Below are 25436 nucleotides of genomic sequence, written 5' to 3'. Positions count from 1 at the left end.
AATTGACATTGTGGAACCGGGGGCTACTAAGCAACTAAAAGTATAGCTCAACAAAAACTGTAAAATAGCTTACCAAACAAGGTCATTTTAAAAAAGATGGGACAGGGTGATCTTTATCACTGTTCAACATCCCTTTTCTTTTCAACAACAATCTGGGATCTGAAGAGATCATTTGCTGGAGTTTTGGGAGAAGAATGTTGTCCCATTCATTTGGCACAGGATTTTAACCCAACAGCAGTCCTGGGTCTTCTTTATAATATTTTAATATTTCATGATGCACCAAATGTTGATGTTGCAAACAGCTGGTAAACCAGGAACAAAGTCATAAGTTTCTGAAGACTTATAGATGTGTGTCGGGAGTGAATGTTAGCCTGTCTGGTCTGATGAATCACATCTTCTTTTACATCATGTAGACGACAGTGTTTATTTTTCTGTGATAGAGATGGCAGCAGGATACAATATGCCAAGAAGTCAAGCCAGTGGATGCAAGGCAATCTTTGCAATGCTTTGCTGGAAAATCTTGGACCTGGCATTTATATAGATGTTACTTTGATGCTAGCAAGCTAGCTAAGCACTCTGATGATAAGTATTAATATCTCTCAATCGCAAGCTCCGAGGTTCCACTGTGTGTATATATATATATATATATATATATATATATATATATATATATATATATATATACACAGTGGAACCTCGAGCTTCTAGGTTAGGACCAAGACCGGTCGGGAGTTCAATTTTCGCGACCTTTGATACGCCTTCCAACCCAGTAAAACCCAAAGAACACTATGAAATCGATTTAAATGAGTAAAAACACTTTCACTCCATAACACTTAATTATTAGACTATTTTAACAATACTTTATGTAAATTAACAGCAATTACAATGTTAAAGTACAGGTACAGTAAAGTATGCAGTAGAGAAGTACAGTATAAAAATACATAATAAAAATAGTTTTAAAGCATTTTTTAGACAATTTTAATGAGATAAACCTTGATTAGAAATGTTAAAACTAGCATTTTGAGCAGCTCGCGGTTGCTCACGAGCCGATCTGAATGAGAGTCGCCGGTTGGAATGAAAGTCGCGAGCATGCGAGGTCGCGAGCGCTGAGGCTGCGAGCTCCGAGGTTCCACTGTATATATATATATATATATATATATATATATATATATATATATATATATATATATATATATATATACAGTACAAACCAAAAGTTTGGACACACCTTCTCATTCAAAGAGTTTTCTTTATTTTCATGACTATTAAAATTGTAGATTCACACAGAAGGCATCAAAACTATGAATTAACACGTGGAATTATATATGGAATTATATACATAACAAAAAAGTGTGAAACAACTGAAAAATGTCATATTCTAGGTTCTTCAAAGTAGCCACCTTTTGCTTTGATTACTGCTTTGCACACTCTTGGTATTCTCTTGATGAGCTTCAAGAGGTAGTCACCTGAAATGGTCTTCCAACAGTCTTGAAGGAGTTCCTCAAGAGATGCTTGGCACTTGTTGGCCCTTTTGCCTTCACTCTGCGGTCCAGCTCACCCCTAAACCATCTCGATTGGGTTCAGGTCCGGTGACTGTGGAGGCCAGGTCATCTGGCGCAGCACCCCATCACTCTCCTTCTTGGTCAAATATCCCTTGATGCCTTCAGTGTGACTCTACAATTTTCATAGTCATGAAAATAAAGAAAACTATTTGAGTGAGAAGGTGTGTCCAAACTTTTGGTCTGTACTGTATATACTCAGATACTCAGACAGTCAGATGAAGTACATTCCACCACAGAGAAGATGCCTTGATGCATGTTTTCCTGTTACCACAAAAGATGGTGGTTCCAATTAAATTCATTTGGATGTTACCTTTAACTCTTTATTTTTCTTTTCTCTGAGCAGCAGGGTGCATTATTCCTACCTATTAGGAAATAGGAAATGTACAGTGAAATTATGTATTTGGTTTGTCACAATGCGTAGGTAGGTGATACATGTGAAGTAGTTGATAATGTTGTGAGCTCTGCACAGACCTCTGCTGTGGTAAAGGTGATCAATGGCAGGTAGCTGGGTGCCAGTGATGTGTTGGGTGATTTTGCCCACATTTTGCGGGGCTTTAAGTTCACACACAGTGAAGCTCCATACCGCACCCTGATTTAAAGCAGGATGCTTGCAAAGATGCAGTGATTAATATCCCTGGGGACATATGGACTTTCTTAAGTCTCCTCAACAAGTACAGATGCTGTTGCACCTATCTAAACAGAGCTAAAGCGTGCTGGTGCGAGGACAGATCCTCAGAGATGTGGACTCCTAAGGACTCAAAGCTGGAGACCCCAGTTCTGTTGATTTAGACAGGGGCGTGTCTCCTGCTGTTGCATTTCTGGAAGTCCACAATGAGCTCTTTAGTCTTCATGGCATTAAGAGACATGTATCACCTACCTACGCATTGTGACAGACCAAATACATAATTTCACTGTACATTTCCTATTTCCTAATAGGTAGGAATAATGCACCCTGCTGCTCAGAGAAAAGGAAAATAAAGAGTTAAAGGTAACATCCAAATCAATTTGATTGGAACCACCATCTTTTGTGGTAACAGGAAGACATGCATGAACTGTCTTTTTTCCCACATGTCGCTAATGTTGTTCGTTCTTGTCGATTTCTTCTCTATAACATCCAAAGGATTCAACCATTTCTGTCCATACAGGCTGCCCAGGTGCTTGTTCAGTCTCTTGTCATTTCAAGACTTGACTACTGCAACTCTCTGCTGGCAGGTCTCCCCCTGAACGCTATTCGTCCACTGCAAATGATCCAAAATGCAGCTGCACGACTTGTGTTCAATCAGCCCAAGTTTTCCCACACCACCCCACTGCTGCACTCCCTTCACTGGCTTCCAGTAGCTGCACGTATCAGATTCAAAACACTGATGCTTGCCTACAAGGCCAAAAATGGACCAGCACCATCTTACCTCAGTGACCTCATCACATCTCGCACTGCACCACGCTGTCTGAGATCCTCCAGCACTGCTCGATTGGTACCACCTTCTCTCAGAATGAGAGGTAAGTACAATTCAAGGCTCTTCTCTGTTCTGGCACCGAGGTGGTGGAATGAACTTTCCCTAGATGTCCGTACAGCAGAGTCCCTGATTATCTTTAAGCGACGACTGAAGACCTACCTCTTCCTAAAATACCTACATTAGCACTTTCCAAGTTTGTAGAATTCGAGTTATAGTTATATTGAGTTTGTAATCTTGCGTACCAGTGTAGATTTATTCATTACTAGAGATTTAAAGCACATTTGTACGTCGCTCTGGATAAGGGCGTCTGCTAAATGCCGCAAATGTAAATGTAAATGTAAATGCATCAAGGCATCTTCTCTGTCCTTACATATGTGGTGGAATGAACTTCATCTGACTGTCTGAGTATCTCTAAACAAAGACTAAAAACCTACCTTTTCACCAATCTCTTATAGCCACCGGATTATACAATCAAACCAACCTTTCAATCTTTTTATCATTCCTGTTCTTTCTTCCATCCTGTCCATAGCCAAAAAAGAGGCAACAGGGTTTCTTTTCAGAGAGGGTCCTTAGGAGTTAAGCGGCAGGCATTTAGCCTTGTCTAGCCTCCTTGTCTTGATTAGCTGGTTGATGGTGAGCCAAAAGTTTTTCAGTTTACAAAGCCTGAGGTGATGCAGATAAAATGTTTTTGCCTTTGAGTATGTTTTATAGATGGCAAAATATACTAAGAAATGAAGAGATTAAACAAGTATTCGAAATGCATACAAGACGTTCACATAGCATTTGGCCTAAGCTTGTGGTATCTTTGAATTAGGATCCCATCTGACAACAACAAAAACATACTACTAAGAAAAAAATGACAATGCGTGTGTGTGTTCCTGCTGTGTCAGAAGCAGTAGTTAAGTGGTTGATCCAGTCCCAGAGGATTGCTGTTAATTACTAGTCAAATAGTAGACACACATTAATTAACATTCTAATTACTGATGCATCCACCTTTCTCCTTTCTGTTGCCCTCTCTTTTTTTCTCCTCTCTTTTTCTGTGTCATTTTCTAATAAGCTAAAATCAATCTGACAGAACAGAAGACAAACATCAAGGCATACAAACACATACACGCACACACACACATTTCTCTCTTCCCTGTTCAGTGATTATATAACTGCTTACTGATCAACGCATGCTGACTAGTATGAGTCCGGACTTCCCCAGAGCACTCTCTCTCTCTCTAGCCTCTCTCTCTCTCTTTCTCTCCACCACACTTCTTTTCCTTCTCCTCTTTCTCACACTTCCCCCTCTCTATCTCTTCCCTAACCCTTTCCAATTCAATCTCCTGTTCTGCCTCCCTGTACACCCCTTTCCTTTTTTTTTTTTACATCTCCTCCTTACACACATCCACAAGACTGCAGCAGTGGGAGACCGAGAACCTCTGTGAATCTGTGCATGAGCGTGTGTGTCCGTGGTGTGTGCCAAGAGCGTGTTGAAGTGTGAGACCCCCTCAGTGATGCGAGAAACTGAGAAATATATCCTGGACTTTTCTGGAATTTAAACCCTCCTCCCAAGCTTCTTCGAGCAGATCCTCACTTTTTTTTATTCAGCGTGGACGTGCAACACCGTCCGTGTCTTCGCACTCACGCACACACTTTCTACGACGTGAGTGTGTGTGCTTGTGTGTGAGGCACAGTTCCGGCATCACCTTAAGCAACACTGCGAGTGTCTCAGCTCCTCGAGCCTTCCCCAGAGAGATGCGCTAAGTGAACGGAGATGTCCCAGTGCAACGGGAGGCTGCAGCTCTCGTTCTGCTCTCATGCTCCTCTCAGGGTGAGTGTGCCTTTCTGCGTTTCTCTTTTCTGCTTGCAATCAGATATGAGAACTGTGCGGCTGATGCAGACAAGCTGACGTCCAAGCAGTTAGAGAGTAAGTGCTTGATGAAGATATGCACAGCTGATGCACCTTTTTTTTGCTCAATAGCTTAGTGATTCTGCTAAATCATTTGTATTCTGTTTGTATAGCTTATTTTCAGTTTAAATGATCTTACATTGTAAAATCTGTACAATATAAAAAAAATTGCTGAATTGTTGTTATTGACGTAATAATACTTTTATGTAAGAGGTTTCAAAACCATTGGATTACCTGCACCATCATTTATTATAATTATAGACTTGGAACCCATTTGTCATATAGATTATGTGTTTTAAATCAATAATAGATAAATATGTTCAGGTCCATTTTGGTTAAATATTTTAGTCTCCAAACCAGTTGGCTGCCTTTAGACAGACCAGTGTTGTAATGCTTTTAGTTCCACCAGTTTTAAGTGGTTGGATTCAGAAATATCCTGAAGCACATAAGGGTTACTGGGGCCAACTCTGAGTGATAGAAGCTAAACTGGAACATTTACAGAAACAGAAAGGCTGTGTGAGTGTGTGAGAATGTGTATGTAGGTGCATATGGGAGATTGTGTGAGTGAAAGAGAAACATTTCCTTCTTGATGCTGCCTGAGCATGTGATGATCTCTTTTTCTCTGTGAAAGAATGATATAGTTCTTCAGTATGCGACAGTGGTTTACATTTATTCCTCAGAAAATAACTTTCTTGCTCGTGTGCTTGCTCACTGTACACTACTGGAAGAAATACCATATTACTTTTCAACATCTTCAGGAGGACATCAAACTCACCTCTATTTCTCCTTCTCCTTCTCATTCCCTTAACCATTCCATTTCTCTCTCTCTCTCTCTCTCTCTCTCTCTCTCTTTCTCTCTCTCTCTTTCTCTTTCTACCCCTCCCCACCTACTGGTGCATTCCCTCTAATTGTCCTGCTCTCCAATATATATATTTTTTCTACTTTCCTGTCACACTTTTCAAATGTCCAACCTATGTTTTCCATGGCAGGAAAACAAAGATGTTTTAAATTAGTTATGTCTCATCTTTGCAAACTCAACTTTTTTTCTGTCCCCTCCATCATTTGTCCATGGAGGCCAAATATTTTAAACACATTTTTAATTAGATTTAGTGACTTAAACAAAATAAATGTTTACTTACACAATTGTTCAAATATATAGATGGGTACAGCCTAGTTCAAAAGCACATAATTTTCTTTTATGCTTATTCATTCTATTACTCTTTTTGATATATGTACTTCTATGCCATCAATTCACCAGGATTTTCATCAGGATTTACAGGGATTCCTTCCCTCTCAAATATTTCCATTCGTCTGCTTTTTTTCCTTAGCAGGATTAGCTCTGAGTTTCTGATTCACATCCTTCCCTGCCGAGCAGTTGTAATAACAACCATTTGATCCTACTGTGCTCCTCCTCAGTTTGAAACCGTGGTTTGCCAATAAGGTGGCTAATCCGTAGTCTTGAAGAGCATCTTTATGTTGGCAGCAAGAAGAAGTAGAAGAAGAAGAAGAAACAAGGTCAGCCGAATCCAATACAGCAGGAATAGTCAGAGAACAGTCATTCATCTGCTAGGCAAAGGAATCGGCACAAAAGCAGCTGCTGATCAAAACAGAGCAGCTATAAATCCATTACTGCTAAAAATGCAACTAGGCCTGACAAGCTACCAGGTGAAAAAAACACAGGCAAAACTGGGAGACCAGTTTGCAATTTGCTTTTAACCTTTTTTAATAGATTGATCCAAAAATGTTAGTATTTTCCAATTGCCTTACTTTTCTGTTTTATAAATAACTACTAGCATTAGTAGCAGTAAGTCAGAAACTCCACCAGCACTATTCTTACATGCTGTATTTACCTGTCTTTTGGTAGCCGGCCTATCTTTTGATCACTTAACCCATCTCAACTCGGATATTGCTGGTACTTAAGTAAACAGTACCTGCATTTCTATTTTCTTTTGAATCCTATCTTTTTTTTTTTTCACATCACTTATACAGCACAAATACTGATATGACTATGTACATATCCCACATTGAATGGAGGTTCACAGCATATAGGAAGTGTAATTTACTTACTTTACTCACTGTGAGTGAAAGTGAAAAAATTGGGACAGCAAAAAATTAAATCCAGTGTCACACATGGGCTTGCATTTTACCTGCCTCTAAGGCAGCTGGTGTTGAATGAATTCTTTAAGATGGACAAGTAACTGCTGCATGTGGCACTCATCAGAAATGCGTCCAGTCTAAATTGGCTCGAATGGAGCCCGAAGATGACATAACATCGTCTCAGAATGAGAGTGACCCTGAATTCAACCAGATGCATCACATAGGGGTGGGTTTATGCAATTTTCCTTTGTTCATGTGTACACAAAATGGCAGGCACAAGTATCCGGCTTCATTCTGTGCTTTGATTGTGGAAGTGTGAAAAAAAAAAAAACACTGCAGTACTTATATAAATAGTGATGGCAGTATAATGTGACGTCTATAATAGATAAAAAAAAACTAGACCTGGGCTTTAAATTGTATACTTTTGCACTATTCCAGACATTTACAAGTATTCCCTATCATGATTACTGTATGGGAGTTGGCTTCAAACTTACCAAACCCAAAATTATTTATGTTTGTAAATACTTCAGATTATATGATCATGCATTACTACACATGTTTAAGTGTTGCAGCTGAATTTTGCATGTTACTGGCATGTGCTTGTCAGTAAATCATAAAGGAAAGCTGCAACTGAAGTTGGGCCATCTGTAATTATAACACAGCTTAATAAAAACATGACCTGAGATAATGAGCCTTTGCATAAACAGTCTATTTATCATTGTGTTCCTGGTTATATAAGATAATGCTTTTCAAAGAAACTACAGGGAAACAATTACTACATTAAATAAGGCATATAAAAATTGTTTTGGTGTGATTCCAGTGATTTTCTATTGGGTGTATGTTTCACTTACATTTGAGATAAAGATTACATAGAGAACTATAATAAGCATGCTTAAGGTTGACACACCTCTAGAATCAGGTTTATACTTTGCAGGTTGTGTGAACCCTCTGGGTCAAAATGATGTTGTGTCAACAGACAGGATTCTGCACAGGGCCTTGTGTGGTTGTCTCTCATCCCCTTTTGTCTGCATAAACATTTTTGTGTGTTAATGGTAGTGAAGCCATAGAAAGCACAACAAACATGGATAAACCACTAGTTTAAAACAAACAAAAAAACCCCTTTATGACTCATCCATGAGGGACTGTACAAAAAATACCTAAACTTTTAGCCTAAATTATTGAATGTAATTATCTATATCCAGTAAAAGGTTCCTAAGTTCAGGCTGAGTGAACTTTTCAGCTAACTTCACTTTTCACTTAATGGCAGTGCCCTTGGGATTTTAGATTGGTCGACCATGTGGAATAAACTTAACGCTACACTAGCTTCAGAAATCATTATGATTTTGGCTAGGCTAAGGTTTAGGGCTACTGCATCATCAACACAGTGTCCAGTAGAGGGGAAAAATCAGCTCAAGCCACACACACCACCCCCACTACCACCTGCAAAATGGGATTATGAAGAGAAAGATAAATCATGGATTAGATACATTATGTCTAATTAAAGACAAGTATAGAGAAATAAAAATAATTAAAAGTGAGAGAAGCACAATGCAATATAAATATCAAGATGACATAAATACAAATCAAAGTGACAACTGTATACTTTTTATATTCTTTGTAGTATATAACATTTTTGAAGGACTTACCCAGAAGATATGAAAGGAAACCAATTACTGATCATTTATAGACAGAAATCACCTATAGAGCAAAGTGTGTTTAAAGAAAAAACAACTATACACAAGGCAATGCCAGAGATATCAGTAATAACTTCTGTAAACATATGACCCCATTTTCTGTGTAAAATTTAAATAAAAACAGAATTGCAAAAATTTTTATAAACCCATATTTTATTCATAACATGACATAACATATCAAATGTTTAAAATGAGCAAATGTACTATTCTCAACAGTTCACATACTGTATGGCTTTTTCTTTGTATGATAGGGGTTTAACCTATATTTGTGGATGGCTGACTGTGTTCACAGATATTTAATTCTGGAGTTCATGCAGTGAAGAAATTAATTATGCATAATGAGTACATAGGGTCTAATACAAAGATGAAAGTACAAAAAATAACAATAGTGTGTATTAATATTTATTTCATCCTAATCACACCTCAAAAAAAATCACACCACCTGACAGGTGTGCTACAAGCATGATGTTATTTAAATGATCAAATCAATAAATCAATCAGCCATTGCCATCTGTTTACATAAGATAACATACTATAGTATCAAATGAAAGGTAGGTGAGACTGCACCTAAGGCTGTTAGTTCAAGTTTATAAAATTTAAGAATTTAAGTGAATTATGTGTATTTATCCCTGATGACACCTGAGGTGCAAACCTGAGCAAACCTGGGGTGACTGTGGCAAGGAAAAACTCCCTTGGATGAATAGGGAAGAAACCTTGAGAGGAACCAAACTCAAAATAAGAACTGAATCTCATTTGGGTGATATCAAGGGTGTAATTATAAATCCTAAAACAAAACAAAACACCAAAGAGTGAGAACTACCATTAGTACTTGAGTGTGTGATTATAAGTAATGTTCTGTCTACAGTCTTATACAGTCAGTTGACTTTGTAAAACCAGGAGCTACTGAGCAAATCATAAAATAGTTAAACATTTGAGATCATCATAGATCCAACACCAACTGCTCCATGCCAAAACCTTTAAACAAATGTAGAGGTTCAATGTCCAAACTCTGCATGAAGTGGGATTAAAATCGTGCTGGTACGTCTCTAGATGGTTTGGAATGTTTGTGGGGTCGGCATCTACTTCTTTGATAATCTTCATTAGGTGGGACACAACTGGAGTTGGTGCAACCTCGGGATGCCTCAGGAAGGGTAGAAAAATAAAAGCAGTGTGAAGGAATTAGCATAGCTGCTGTTTATAATATTAACAAGCAAAAGTTGATACTGTGCATTTGATCAGATGTACTGGAGCACAAGGTTATGATATGTGATATGTGTAGGCCTTGTTAAAAAGATGCGTCTTTAATCTATGCTTAAACTGGGAGTGTGTGTCTGATCTCCCAACACTGTCGGGAAGGCTATTCTAAAGTTTTGAAACTAAATGTAAGAATGCTCTACCAACTTTAGTGAACTTTGCTATTCTAGGAACTACTAGAAGTCCAGAGTTTTGAGATCTCAAAGAGTGTGGCGGATTTTAGCGTGTTAGAAGACTGGATAGATATATGGGAGCCAAACCATTTAGGGCCTTGTAGGTAAGTAGCAATAGCCAGTGTAGGGATAAGATCTAGTTATATGGTCATATTTTCTCAACCTTGTGAGAACCCCGCCTGCATTCTGGACTGACTGTAACCTGTTTTTTAATGATGCCGGACATTCACATAGTAATGCATTACAATAATTCAGTCTGGAGGTCAAGAATGCATGAACGACCTACTCTGCAACATATATAGGAGATATGGAGCCTTGGGCAGACCTTGTACAAAGGTCATCATCGACACACAGTTCTGTTATAGTTTATACATCTTACTTTCATTACTGGATGTATGATGTGTGATCAAATAATACATTAATTTGGCTTTTTTTTTTGCATCCTCTTTATTTGTTTGACAGAGCCTTCTGTTTGTTTATTTTTGAAAGGGCAAATTAGAATTAATGGTAGCTTATAAAGACAGCTTCATGATAAAGTGTGGATAAGTGTATTACTGTCTACTCAGATGAGCTTACACAGTGAAAATCAGACAACTAAAGACACTGAGGCTGCTGGGCAGCTCTGAGTGATTAAGTTGTCCAGCGATAGACTAAACTAATATTCATTGATAAATTAAGTGTGAAATGTCAAAAACACTTACAAAAAGCAATTGTAAATGTGGTATTGTGATGTTGCAGCTATTATTTAAAGAAATTAGTATATAGGAATACATCTATCTCTGCATCCAGTGTCATTTTGTAACATTGTGTATGAAATCATATCACTTAGTTAGTGTTTTAAGGTCTTTTTATTTGTTCTCTTTTAACCAGTTCAATAAAAGTCAGTTGTATTCACAAGGTTTTCAATGTCAGTTGCTCTGCTTGCAGCTAAAATTGTGAGCGTGAAAATAAAATGTGCCAGCTTAATGGAGTTTAGAATTAGTATTAGTATTACTATTAGTCTTAGTATTACTAATAGTACTGAATTTAGTATGACTGGCTGGTTGTGTGCCAAGTTTTGGCAGTGCAAATTTGTTTTTGTGAAACAAATGTTTATTTAACAAAAAAATTATAATAATTTGTTGCAATATTATTCAGAATAATCTTTGGTTGCAACATTTCACAAAATAATTTTTGGCTGCAACCACAGCTGCTGAAGTGTACTTCAGCTTTGCACATCAGTGTGCTGATATTTTTGCCCATTCATCCGGGCAAAATTGTGCAAGTTTTGTCAAATTGAATGGGGACCACTGGTTAACAGAAAATTTTACAAAAATGTAAATATTCCAATGATGCAAAAAGCTTAAAGGTGTGTTTATGTTAGAAGTTTGCTCTCAAATCTCTAACAGACTACATATGTTTTGCCTAGTATTGTAGTATATTAGGCTTTACAGATCTTGCTTTCACTGATGAATAATTTCTTATAATAAAAAGGCATCCCACAACATCATGCTATCCACCATGGTTTTGTGTAGTATTCTCCAAGCGAACAGCGTTGTTCTTCTGCCAAACATAATGATTTGTAGCAAAGCCAAAATGTTCATGTTTGAATCTTATCAGGTAAGAGAATGTTTTTTCATATGTTTGCTTAGTCTCTAAAATGCATTTTGGCATTTTACAGATTTAAACATACAGCCTGTATGAAGAGAGAAGCAGTTCTACAGGACAAACATAGCCCAAACACTTCAAATAACTTGGCTGTAAATTAAAGTAGCAACTCATAAAATCTGAGCTTTGCCTTTGCCAAAATGCATGTTGAAGATTGGGCAAACGTGGAAAAAACCTTTTCTGATCTGATGTTGTACATCTCTACAGTGCCTAGCAGATTTTTTTTGATACATGCCCATGCCATAAGAAGATGTCTTATGCTTTAGATCTTAAGCAGTTCCTTCCCTTTTCTGTACTCTTTATCCTGGTATAAGATGACCTGTGTTCAGAGGTGGGAAGTAACAAAGTACAAATACTTTTTCTAGTTTCTAGTTTTAGAAACTTTTTTTCTATTAATTTATTACATTTTACTCTTAGTCATAAAATTTTACACAAATATCTGAAATGTCAATATTTTTTCTTTTCACTGTTTGCCGATTTCAGACCATCAACCTATTTTCTGTCATTGCGTGGCTTTTTCATATCATTTTCTAGCTCTCACTTAACACAGATGTAGGCTAGTTTATGAAGAAAAAATGAGCAGGTTGAAGGCAACAAGAAGTATAGGGTTAACGTCGATTACACAGAGGGAGTCAGTGATGTAAACATGACAGAGACAGAAACAGAGTCATTCCTTTGTTCTATATGGTGGATGTTCAGCCTGGATACATTCATTAGGTAACAAAGTTTAAAATTCATTTTGTATTAATTAGGGCTGTCAAAATTCAAATTCATTTTAACTGCACAAAATGTTATTAATGCGCTATCAATGCAGCATGCATTTCTGTTTGACCATTTTTCTTAAGAATATAAATACATAAATAAATAACTTAATATAAAAAAGAAATTAAAACCTTCAGTGCAACATACATTTATTCACAATGTTCTTTCTTTACTAAGATATAAAATAAATAAATAAATATACTCCATCGAAAAATTTTTGTAATCAGTAAACATTTGTTTTACTCATGCGCCGAGTCTCAAATTTAACACCAAATCCGCTTTGACTCACATCATACAGAGAAATAAATCATTTGAATCTGTAAAGGGTCTACTTTTATTTGTATACACTCATAAAGAAAACAGACAGGGGGTGCTCGCTGCCATCTCTGTCATCTCCCTTTACAAACAAATAAATAAAACAACCAGAATCTTAGTGAATGCTTGCCTCACAGACATAATAAATATATGAATAGAAAGTTTGAAATGTCTTTTACATAAACCAGTTCACATTGAAAACAAATATTCTCTGATTATGTAATCAGTATGAAAGTTAGTAGAGGTACAGTTTTTCCGGTATCACCTCATTAACCGTCCGTGTGGAAACATAGCAAAAGTTCTGTTTGGTGTCCTGATGATTTACGTAATTTAAACCACCATAATTACTTTTAAACATTTACAAGAATTCGTTGTCTTCATGCTCTTTGTTGAGTTTGGTTTCACTAATAATAAACATACATTTGCATATATTATCAATATTTCTCCATGTCAATGTTGCTTAGAGCCCAAACTTCTTGACTTTAACTAAAACATTAATATCTGTACTTCTGATTAAGTGAAAGTTTTGTGTACTTTTGCCACCTCTGCCTGTGTCTCATCTGTCCATAAATGTCTTCTTCTGGTCTCACTGTTTTTTGAGACTTACCAGTGGTTTACATCTTGCAATAAACCATTGTATTAAAGTCTTCTCATGATTCTAGATTTTGACACAGACACAAGGTACCTCCTGCAAGGTGTCCTGAGCTGGCCAAATATTATGAAACGGTTTATTTTCACCAGGGAAAGGAATTTTTATTCGTCCACCATAAATAATTAATTTTTCCAGGCCTTTTTGTGTTCCTGAGCTCACCAGCACTTTCTTTATTTTAAATAATGAATCAAATAAATGTCTTAGCCACACATATTATCTTTGATTAGTTTGTTATTTATTTTCTTTATCTCAATGGCGGCCTTCCCTACTGACAGTGACAGTATTTTGCACTTCACAATTAGAGTTAAAAGCAACAGGTTCCAAAAATAAACACATGAATTTGATCTCAGAAATGTATTCTGCCAATATATACATTTATTAATAAGGGAATAACATACAACTTGATTGACTTAAATAACCGAATATTGCAAACCATATAACAATTTTATTATGCATAGGTAGACTACATTCACTAATAATGTTATCTCTGATTGCAGCTGATTACAATGAATTAAGGCTTCCATAGCCAGAGTGATGCATGGTTATGCAGTCATCATTTTACCTTTATAACTGTTAATTCATTTTTGTAAACTCACGTCATACTGTATATAAATGAAATAGTCAATTTTCAGTTTGAGGTTCTAGCATTACAAATACTAAAAATACTGTTTAAAAGTGACAAACATGGTGCTGCCTTGTATTTTCTTGTGCACTCAAAATTTCTTAGAAGAGTTGAGTTTAATATAAAATTTTCATGGGTAGCATGACAAACAAAAAATGGGCAGGCTGAGGTTAAGAACTGTACATTGACTGCTCTGTCTTTATCCCTCTGCTTTTTTATAGTCTATTACTCACGAGGTTATGTGATTTCAAGCAGTCACTTTATATTTTGCTAATTGCTGCCCTGTCACAAATTACAAACTGACACATTTTGCTTGTGACAATTTGCACAGCAAACAGTCTATTTTTTGCAGCAACCCCTTCCTTGCAGCAACCAACTGATAGTTGATGTTTGTGAATTTTTAACAAAATTTTTATTTTCGTTGACGCAAATGTTTTTCTCATTTAACAGTGCTAGTTAATCAGAAAGTCTGAGATTATTTAAATGGTATAGGCCTTAACGTTTGTGACAGTTATCAATGTAACAAGGAGAGTTTAATTTACCACCTATATAACTGTACAATTCAGGATTCAACATGTTTTACTTCAGCATAGACCTCATCTCGAATGCTATCAGATTGTTCTATCGTCAATTAATCTTTTTTGTTTCTATATTTGCTGTCAAAAATCGAAATACATAAACTAACTTTACAAAAAGCCTATCAGAGTACATTCTGTATCTACCTCATTCAGAGCATTTCTACACACCAAGCATCATTATCGATATGAGTCTGAATTCAACAAGCTCAATGTCAGTCACAGCATCTCCCTCTAAATAAAACAGGGACAAAAATGAGCTTTGACTGCCAGGATGTCATGAGTTATTGCAGTAAATAAAACTTGGCCATCTGTGCTGAAACTGCAATCACTGTCATTTTATGCACTGTATTTTCCCCTCTCTCTTTCTCCCTCTCACTTAGGAGTGATGGTTAGTAAGGAGGCTGGCCCCTGCGTCCTGTCAAATTCAGAGTCAGACTCAGAGGCCGGAGGTCCAACCCTTGGAAGTGAGAGCACTAGAAGTGGGGACGTAGTGCACAAAAGGAACAAAGCCTTGCAGGTCCGCTTCAAGGACATCTGCGAAGCCCAGAATGAGGCAGCACGTCTAGCCCGGGGAGACAGAGCACATTCTGTTTCATGCAAGGTCGTACACACAAGGTACATGACCATGCCGGCACGCCGATCCATACCTAATGTGACCAAGAGCACAGCAGTGCAAACATCACCTGAATTAAAAAAGCATTATCAGACTTTTCCCTTTGATCGCAAAAAGGGGCACACTATCAAACACACAGCTTTGGTGGAGAACTATGATAACCAAAACAATGGATTCTTAAGTGAAGTGCAAGCTACAGAGGAGGAAAGGCCACATGGGGCAAGGGTACAGAAGACTCGAGTGCTTCTGCACAGTATGCCATCATGTACTGATGTGCAGGATTTGTGCCCAGATAGCAGCCTGGATTCCACAGGTCAAGGCAGGGAGGCAGATGCAACACTGCATCAACCAGACTCAAAGGAAGAAGAGTGTGTCCAAGGAAGTAGCTCCAAGCACAAAGGATTACCCAATCAGACTGAAATCCGAATAGACCAAGAGCCCAACTGCACCAAAAGCTCCTCCTCATCTTCATCAACACAACCTCTGCAGGACAGAGGTGTCATTTCAAAGGTTACAGGTCCCATAGCATGGACATCTTTGACACAAGTGGAATGTCTGGACAGTCCCTCAGTGCAGTGTAAACGTAAAAAAGATCCTGTGCCATTGAACGGCCTGCAGTCTCAGACCTTACCACGTGCAGCCAGCTGCCCCTCCCAGGATACAAGTCAGGCTCACTCCCATGGTAGTTTTGGCTTTGGTGGTCTGGAAACCCATGAAGTCACCAGGGGCCATGTATGTGGGCAGATGATTTCACTGCCGGGAACAGATGGAGATGTGAAAGCCCGACTGCAGGCTATGGAAACTCTCATCAGTTCAAGCCAGGAGACTATTAAAGTGTTGCTGGGGGTCATTCAGGAACTAGAGAAGGGAGAGGCACAGAGGGAGGGGTGAGTCACTATATTTTAACATATTTTATACTTCCAAACTGTTATCTGTACCTTCTCAATATAGCATTTAGTGTTCATTGAAAGATGGATAAGTTTACAGTATGTGAATCTCAAACTGTTTTCAGGGTAATGAATGATGTATTAGTGTAATAGCCTTTCAAAAGACATATTAATTTTTGCATACTTACACATGTAATTTACTCCTTCCTCTTGCATATGCATGGAGCCAATGTTATATGATGTTCGATATGTTACTTTGACACAACAATTCCAAACAAGGAACAAAAAAAATTATAGGCCTATGTGGCTGCCACGAGATCCTATACCTAAACTGAATATGAATTAAAGAACAATGTTTTAGTAGAAAACACAAACCACAATTATCATATGTTGTGTTTTTAATAATAATCAATATCTCAATAATTATTATTGAGATCACATAGCTATTAGCCCACTTGACTGGCCACAAGAACCCCTACAAATTAATGTCAAGATTAAATAAACATTTTATAATTTGTTTAAAATGTGAGTAGAAAATGTAATTGTACACATACTCATTGCAACATACCTATATATTTCCACAGTGACAGTCACAGAGCCTCTGACTGTCCATATCATGGATTTCAGATCAGTCTAATTGACCATTCACTATGCAATACCTTTTGAAACATGCTTTTTCAGTGAAAAGGCTAAAGGAATGTGAAATACGTTTTAATTATTTGGAGCAAACCAATTTTCCATTTCCCTTATATACCCCTTTTTTATAGAGTTTTGTCTTAGTCCATAAGATTATGACCTCATAACAGAGCAATAATACTAAAAGTTTTACATATGAGGTGAAACACTGGAAGTCTGACCACATATTATCTTATCACAGATTATTATATAGCTATACAAAATAAAGCATATTCTCAGTTTGCTTGTTCAGCTACATGTGTTACATGTGTGCCAAGTATGTATTACATGTATGTGGTACTTGTGTATTCTATAGTTTTACACATCAGAGGTGTCAGACTCATTTCAGGGTATGGGCCACTTTTCACAATGTGAAGCAGGCTAAACAAAAAAAAAAAGATAACACATCAACCTCTTCAACACCACAGTGGAACCCCGTTGTACGAGCAACCTATAGTACGAGCAAACGGAGATACGAGCAACCTCGCTCGCAAAATTTTACCCTGTTTCACGAGCAAATTTCGAAGGCACGAGCAAACTCACGCTGCCGGTTCCCAGTTTTTGGCGGAGGGTCGCATCAGTCGCTTAGTTGATGCCGTATCACTCGGTCGCTCTCAATGTTCAGTGCAGCAAAAACGTAACTGTGGCAGCGGGGGCGTGGCCGAGCGGCGGTTTGTGAATGGAGGGCGGGTCCGGGAGCAGATAGGCAGGGGATTGCATCACCTGAAGTTAATGTGACCTAATGATTGTTCTCGCTTTTCAAGTGATCGGAGGGTGCATTTAAGGAGGAAACCGCGTGTGTGTGCGCGCGTGCATGCGTGCGTGTGTGCGCGTGCGTGCGCCAGAGACGTGCTGCGTGGGGCACTAAGCAGACCGACACAAAAAAACCCAAATAAAAGTGGCTCCCGTATTCATACGCTCTCCCACAGTAACTTTTTCAGTTTTATATTTTTTTTATATTTTTAGTGATTATTTCACTAGAAATCTTGAAAAATGTCTCCCAAGAAAATCAGTGATGGTGCTGTGAAAACGAAAGTAAATAGAATTACCATGGAAACCGAGGAGGTTATGAGCGTTTTGTGCATCTCACACTCGCAGTCAACCACTATTACTAATTTGCTGTGTATTTGTTTTTAAAAATAGGCTACAAATACTTTTTAAGTGCAGAAATAAGCGATCGGATGAGATCTCAGAACGGATTAAATCACTTTTACATTCATTCCTATGGGAAAAATCAGTTCGAACATACGAGCAAATGGACCTACGAGCAATTTTTTAAGAATGAATTATGCTCGTACAACGGGGTTCCACTGTATTGCTTTGAAACCTTTCATTAAATTCGTTTGAAAAGAGACATATATTTTATCCTGCTAATTAGGAATTTCATAGACCATATAAATTACACTTATATTTACTTTTTAAACATCCTATTCTAGACATAGTCTCCCATGATTGTTTTAATAACACTTTTCTTTGAAAGCTTTCTACTAGATCCAGTTCATCCAAAAGTTAAATAGAAGGGTTGAAGCAAGGACTTTCTGCTGGTCACTCAAGTTCTTTCATCCAACATTGGCAAACCATGCCTTTAATGTCTTAGCTTATTGGGCAGAATGATTGTTATTCCGAAACATGCTTGAAAAATGTTTTAAAGCTATAGAATGCCAAGATTCTAGACAATTGGATGCCCAGTTATAAACTGTTACAACAGATTGGGAAAGACCCATACATGAGTGAGATGGTCTGATGTCCAAATCTTTTGGCCATGCAGTATATTTAAGCACATTCTGGCAGTTGCTTAGTTTATAGTCCACTGTTATTTCTTTATTTTTCTTAATTAAAAGAGACAAACTCTATTTTCCCCATAAATATTTCAATGAATTTATATTCCACAAAAAACTTTTTTATCAAAAAAATTCACAACATTTTCATTTGGTTGGCTAGATTAGAACATATATCAGACCAGTTCAAGCCCATGGGCCAAGTTTTGGACACTTTTGGTTTAGTGTAAGACCTTGGTTACATGGTTCATTATTCAAACAAAAATTATTTTTTTCTATATATATATTTGGCAGTGGACCTGAGCTAAACCCTCTCAGTATCAACATTAAAGGGCCATCAGGGTTGTGAGTAGGGTAGATGGCTTTAAAACCTGCTTCACATGGTCACAGAAACAGTGGAGTACTGGCTAATTCCCCCTACTGGGAAAGAAGCAAAAGCCCTGCCTGGTCTTGGAAGTGCAAAATCACCACTCAAACAGCCTCAATTAGTAGTGCCTCATCAAGCAGGCCTTTCATCTTCCAAAGGAGTATACCCTTCTCTGTGTATGTGTGTGCATGTTAGAAAGCTTTCCAAGCCATTCTGCAGTTATTATTAGAGTGACACCCTCTGATCCCCTACTCAGGCCTGTGCTGTCTTTAAAGCAGCTGTGCTCATGAGGGGAAGCAGAGCAGCAGGGGCACATAAAAGCTCCTGTTTGTCTCAGCTGGCCAACAAAGCTTTGACAGAGGGATTTTCTGCATTCCTTGAGCATTGAATAGAGACTTAAAACAAATGACACCATTGCCTAGACCGGCAAGGTGGAAAGACCTGAAACATTAGAGTGTCCAGTAGTTCTGGTATTATTCTGCAATCTAATATACTGTAGACTTAGTGTTCCATATAATCCTGAAAAGTTTACACTAGGTATATTATATTTTATATGTATCTGTATTTCTTCTGTATCTATTTTGTTATTGTTTTCAATGAAATATGAATCCTCCTAGTCTGCTTTCATTTACTCAGAAATTTGGCCCATCTACTCTACTATGAACCACGCTCCCTAGACTTACACTTTAGAGACCTACTGTAGATGTAATTCTAACTTCATTGTCTCTGTTTTGCTAATGGACTTAATACTTAACTGTCTATGGGAATAATTATTTTGCTGGATGGTATTCATTTTGTGGGTATGCCTTTTTTGCAACAATAATTTCAAGGACTACTGTTCTACAACCTATCCAAAAATAAATTTAGCCACCTGAACCAATTTCTGATCATTATCACGGCTGGCTTGTCATGCAGACTGGCAACAGATCCTTGTAGCTGGCTGACAATAGTAATCACAAAGCAACCCCTAGCAAGGATGCCATATTAAAAAAAAAAAATAAGGTCCTTTCTCATGTGTTCATGAAGAATACACACATGATCAACATTTGAAAAGGGAATATGCATCTGATGGTATATAATTTTGAAGTGTCACTTTCCAATTATGAAATGTTGCCAGTGTTGGACAAAGTAAAAAAGCCAGAGTTTATATATTCATACTTTTCTTTTCATATATAACCGGGTGGTAGTTTAAGGTGCATTCATTTCTATATGCTACAGATTATGCCTGCCTGCTAAGAATGAACACGGGGGCTCTTTAAGAGATGCTTGGTGATGTCATTGCATGTGCATGTGGCGGGGTGCACCTGAGAGTTAAAATCGGGGAGTTAATAGGGATATAGGCTTTACATGTACTGTTTTCTAGATAAACGATCCAGTGTCATCAATTTATAAAGTAAATCTAAAAAAGGATTGCAAATTTCTTGTACCCGTGCTGTTTTCTAAAAAGTAATGTATGTCTGCAGTAATTTGTGTGGATGCAAGATTTCGAGGTGCAACTGCTAGCATAGTGTGAGCTAACGCACTAGCATGTGCAAGCCATATGAGTTTGCTTGGTGTGTTTGGCCTATCGGAGCATAAATGGCACTGAAGACTACCTTTGGAAAAATTGCCACTGCCGTATTTTGTTTACTGGATGACTGTTTATTGTTTTATATACTGCACTCCCTAAAACAGATTTTACACAGTAGTTAGTATTTTCTTTGATGATTAAAAAATAAATAAATAAATAATATATATATATATATATATATATATATATATATATATATATATATATATATATATTTTGTGTTAAATAATATTTGTTCCGCAATTTTTTTCTATTTAACTCCTCACTTATCATTTATATATACAGTGTTGTGCTCATTACTAAAAAATAGTAACTAGTTACAGTTACTCGTTACTTCATTCAAAAAGTAACTCCGTTACTTTGTTGATTACTTACACTAAAAAGTAATGCGTTACTGTTAAAAGTAACTTTTTTAAAAAACGTTCTTTAACCTCCAACGACCTGGGTGTCCACATACGTAAACATTGTGCACAATGGTGTCTTTATTGTTTTCTGTAGATACAGACCGAGTGTCACAAAGTCATTATCACAAGGATTTCTGAAATAAATAACAAAACAAGCTGAATAATATATTCACAATCAAAAACTAAAGTGGCTTCTGCTGTTGTGTTGAGCTCTTAAACATGTTCCTTTCACAGCTGAAGTAGGAAAACTACCCACAATGTAGAACAGAACAGCGGGTTAGCTTCTAGCTTCTAGCTCCTCAGGCATGGAGGTCAGGAGCAGCTTCAACATATTGGAGTTGCTGTTAATTGCAGTAGATATGAGCTTCGAACCAGAAAGACACAGCTTACATTTGACTTAAAAGTTTTTGTCTTTATACTCAACTAAAGTGAAATAATGAGCATATTTCCACTTTGAGAAACTCGTCTTGCTCTCGCCTCGACTTGCCATTACTGCCGCACAGACCTGAATAAACGGAGACATGCCCACAGCGCGTCTTCTTCGTGTATACAGAGGGTAATCCACCAATCCTACAGTGCGTCTTCTTCGTGTTTACAGAGGTTCATCCACCAATCCTACAATGCGACGCTGCTGTAAGCAAGTTAGGCTGTAGTCTACACTTCAGCCGAAATTAATTCATTAAAAAAGGTAACGGGTAACACACCATACGGTAACGGTAATGAAGTTACTTCATTTTTAAAAGTAACGCGTTACAGTATTAGTTACTGTAAAAAGTAAAAGTTGTAAAAGTTACTAGTAACGCGTGACTGCCCAACACTGTATATATATATATATATATATATATATATATATATATATATATATATATATATATATATATATATCATGCTTGTTAATTTCTATTTCTATATATATAAAAATTGTTAATTGGAATAAAACAACCCCAGTGGAATTAGTTGGTCTTCTGCATATCATTGCAACGGCCACAAATTTTGGTACCAGGAGTGGGGTATTCCAAGTGGTTAGAAGATTAAATCTTTTTTTTTTTTTTTTTTTTTGTGAAACTGTGCAGTACAAGCTACAGTAAATAATATGATGGACATTGGTGGATCGTCAAGGATTATAGCTGAGGCCCAGCCAGAGTTCAGCAGCAACCAGCACAAAGAGAGACTGTGCAGGAACTGCTACGTCTGATTGAAAGGACGTCAAGTCTTTATCCTTTTCTTAAAGTCTTTCAAGAACTTTTATCTCACAATGTTGGAACTAGATGATGACCATAGTAAAATTAGTTTGCCAGAACAGATAAGGGAATTACAGAATAGGCATGATGAAGCCATGGCTGCAATTTTTGCATTGAATCAGAGGTCTTATGTTTATGTCCCAAGAGAAACGCACATTTTGCCCTATTGTGGTAACACTGAGAAAGATGGCGGGTCAGTCGATGATTTTATAGAAGAGGCCGAGCGTGTTCTGCGTGCTAGTCATCAGTCTGACAATGACCAGAATGATTTTGTAATGTCTCTGTTAAGAGGGGCAACCCTTAAAGAGGAACGTTTATGCAGTGATGATGATGATGATGAGTTAGTGAACTGTTTGTATATCTCAGAGAAGGCTTTGGAGACAAGCGTAGTGCATCTCAGCTCCTACACAGTTTCTATAGTTGCAAGCAGTTAGAAAGGGAAAGCATCAGAGAGTTCTCTCATGCACTGTCACAAGCACTCAATTTGATTCTGAAATGTTCCTCGGATGCTGTAGCTCATGTGAAGGTAGCATTGAGGAATCAGTTTGTAGAATGATATTTCTCCACAATCGATCTAGCAAGTGTTTATTATCAAGTGGCAGTAGAGGAAGGACATTGGCACAAAACAGCATTCTCAACCCCTTTGGGTTATATGAGTACTTACGGATGCTGTTTGGTGTCTGCAATGGGCCTGTGACCTTTCAGAGGTTAATGCAAGCCACCATAATTGACAGATCTTCCAGATCCTGCTAGTCTACCTAGATCATATTTTAGTGTATTCGTCAACACTTCAGGAGCACTTGGCTAGACTTGACACTGTGTTTACATCGCTGCAAGAGACTGGTCTGAAGGTAAGGAGAAATCTAATTTTTTTTAGTCAGAGGTTGGTTTTTTAGGACACCAGATATCTGCGGATGGTATCAGCACAGAAGGTATCTTTTGTGAAGCAGTGGCCAGTTTCTACTACGTTAAAGAATTTAAGATCATTCCTTGGGTTCTGCAGTTACTATAGGCGATTCATTCAGGGGTTCCCCAAAATAGCTGGTCCCTTGCATGATGTGGTAAACTCAAACAGCAGGATTCTGTGCCTAGTGTATTTAGGAGGTTGTGGGAGCAAAAGAAGAGACCATATTGCAAGGAGCGCATTGCTCTGCCTAAACCTGTTCAGTCCATGTTAAAGCATTGGGATAGGATTAGGGAGTGTCAGGGTTTACTGTATCGAGTGATTAGGGATGTGGTAGATGGGGAATGTTATCAGCCTTCTAGCCTGAATAAACCAGTTCTGGAGTGTGTGCACAACTCTATGGGCCATCAAGGCATTGAGCGTACCTTGCACTTGCTGAGAAGCAGATGCTTTTTGGTGGGTATGCACAATGCAGTTGCCCAGTGGATTAAAGATTGTCAGCATTGTGTGTTAACTAAATGCTGCAACCAAAGGTCCATCCACTGATTAAATCATTCTTGGCTTCTAGGTTGCTGGAAGTAGTTGCTGTAGACTTCACTGTGCTGGAACCCACAATAGTTAAAAATGTCAAATGTCAAAAACAAAATTCACCCAGGCCTTGTGACCAAAAGGCAGACATTACAGCTAAGGTATTGCTTAGGAATAGTTTATAAAGTACGGGGTCCCAGAGTGCCTGCATTCAGACCAGGGCCGTAACTTCGAAAGCAAAGTTGTAACTGAACTCTGTAAACTTTATGGTGTAAAGAAGTGCCACACCACACCTTATCATCCTACTGGTAACAATAATGTGAGCGGTTCAACAGGACGCTGCATGACCTGTTATGCACTTTGCCACCGGGAAAGAAGCACAGTTGGCCAGAATATCTGCCAACTACATCTGAGTAATGCGCATGCCAGGGCAAGGGAATATTCTGAACAGAAAGCTGCTGAGCGTATTGAGCAGAAAGACAGAATTTATTGTTTGAGGATTAAAGTAGGTTCACTGTTGTACTTAAAAAACAGGCAATTAGGTCGCAACAAAATTCAGGATGCTTGGGGACCAACAGTCTTTCAAATAATAGACATTCTTGGAAATACCTATATGGTAGAGCCTCTGGAGGGAGGGCCAACAAAGAGGGTACACAGAGTTGATGTAAGGATGTGCGTAAATCTTCCTGTGCCAGCACCCAGAAAAAGATCCAAAGCTCCAGAAGTTAAGTCTGACCTCTCCAAAGAAGGGAGTCAAAAGATTCAGATGAAGACATGGTTTTAATGGAGATGAGTAATGGTAATGCAGTGCTGGGTATCCAGTCTGTCTGCCCACAAGGTGTTGAGTCAGTGGCTGATGCTGACCATGCCAGTTTAAGTGTGACTGATTTTGCTAGGACCTCTGAAACAGAGGAAATGTCTGACACAGCTCCTGAGACAAAGGGTCCTTTGGCTGCACCATGTAGGAGCAAGAGATCAAATGCAGGTCAGTACTCTCATGTACCTTGAACCCAAGTCTGTTTTGGACACAGCTACTGTAACTCATCCAACTAGTTCTACTGTATTCTGTGAAGCAGTAAAGGAGGTTGAGAGTATCCTGGTCCTGAAGGAGTAATCGAGGGCACTTACTCTAATGCAGGGGAGAATGTAACCTGGTGGTAGTTTAAGGTGCTGCATTTCTATATGATACAGATTATGCCTGCCTGGTGAGAATGAACACAGGGCTCTTTAAGAGATGCTTGGTGATGTCATCTTTTACCTAGATCCAGTATCATTGATTTATAAAGTAAATCTAAAAATGGATCGCAAGTTTCTTGTACCCGTGTTGTTTTCTGAAGAGTGATGTATGTCTGCAGTCATTTGTGTGGATGCAAGATTTCGAGGTGTAACTGTTAGCATAGTGTGAGCTAACATCAGCATGTGCAAGCCATACAAGTTCTTTCTGTGTGTTCGGCCTATCGGAGCATAATTAACTCTGAAGACTACGTTTGGAAAAATTGCCACTGCCGTATTTTGTTTACTGGATGACTGTTTGTTTATTGTTTTATATACTGCACACCCTAAAACAGATTCTACACAGTAGTTAGTATTTTCTTTTATGATTATGATTTATATATTTTTGTGTTAAATAATATTCATTATGTAATTTTGTTTTATTTACCTCCTCACTTATCTACTTCCACATAGAAATTAACAATATATATATATATATATATATATATATATATATATATATATATATATATATATATATATTATATAATAT

The 25436-nt window shown here is 37.8% G+C and overlaps 1 protein-coding gene across 3 annotated transcripts in view; it reads left to right on the top strand.

Annotated features, from left to right (window-relative positions):
• The first annotated feature begins 4041 nt into the window (after positions 1-4041).
• Positions 4042-25436, top strand: part of insyn2ab (inhibitory synaptic factor 2Ab) — a 104490-nt gene continuing 83095 nt past the window's right edge. For all 3 annotated transcript variants that reach the window (XM_046855003.1, XM_046855002.1, XM_046855004.1), the window contains exons 1-2: positions 4042-4832; positions 15085-16204. In XM_046855003.1, coding sequence (XP_046710959.1) covers positions 15090-16204 — 1115 coding nt within the window. In that variant the 5' untranslated portion in view covers positions 4042-4832; positions 15085-15089. The remainder of the gene's footprint in view (positions 4833-15084; positions 16205-25436) is intronic.

The sequence above is a fragment of the Silurus meridionalis genome, chromosome 8 (assembly GCF_014805685.1).
Source record: "Silurus meridionalis isolate SWU-2019-XX chromosome 8, ASM1480568v1, whole genome shotgun sequence".
Lineage (NCBI taxonomy): Eukaryota > Metazoa > Chordata > Actinopteri > Siluriformes > Siluridae > Silurus > Silurus meridionalis.
The sequence above is the reverse complement of the archived record's forward strand: the minus strand, read 5'-3'. Positions and strand labels throughout refer to the sequence as shown.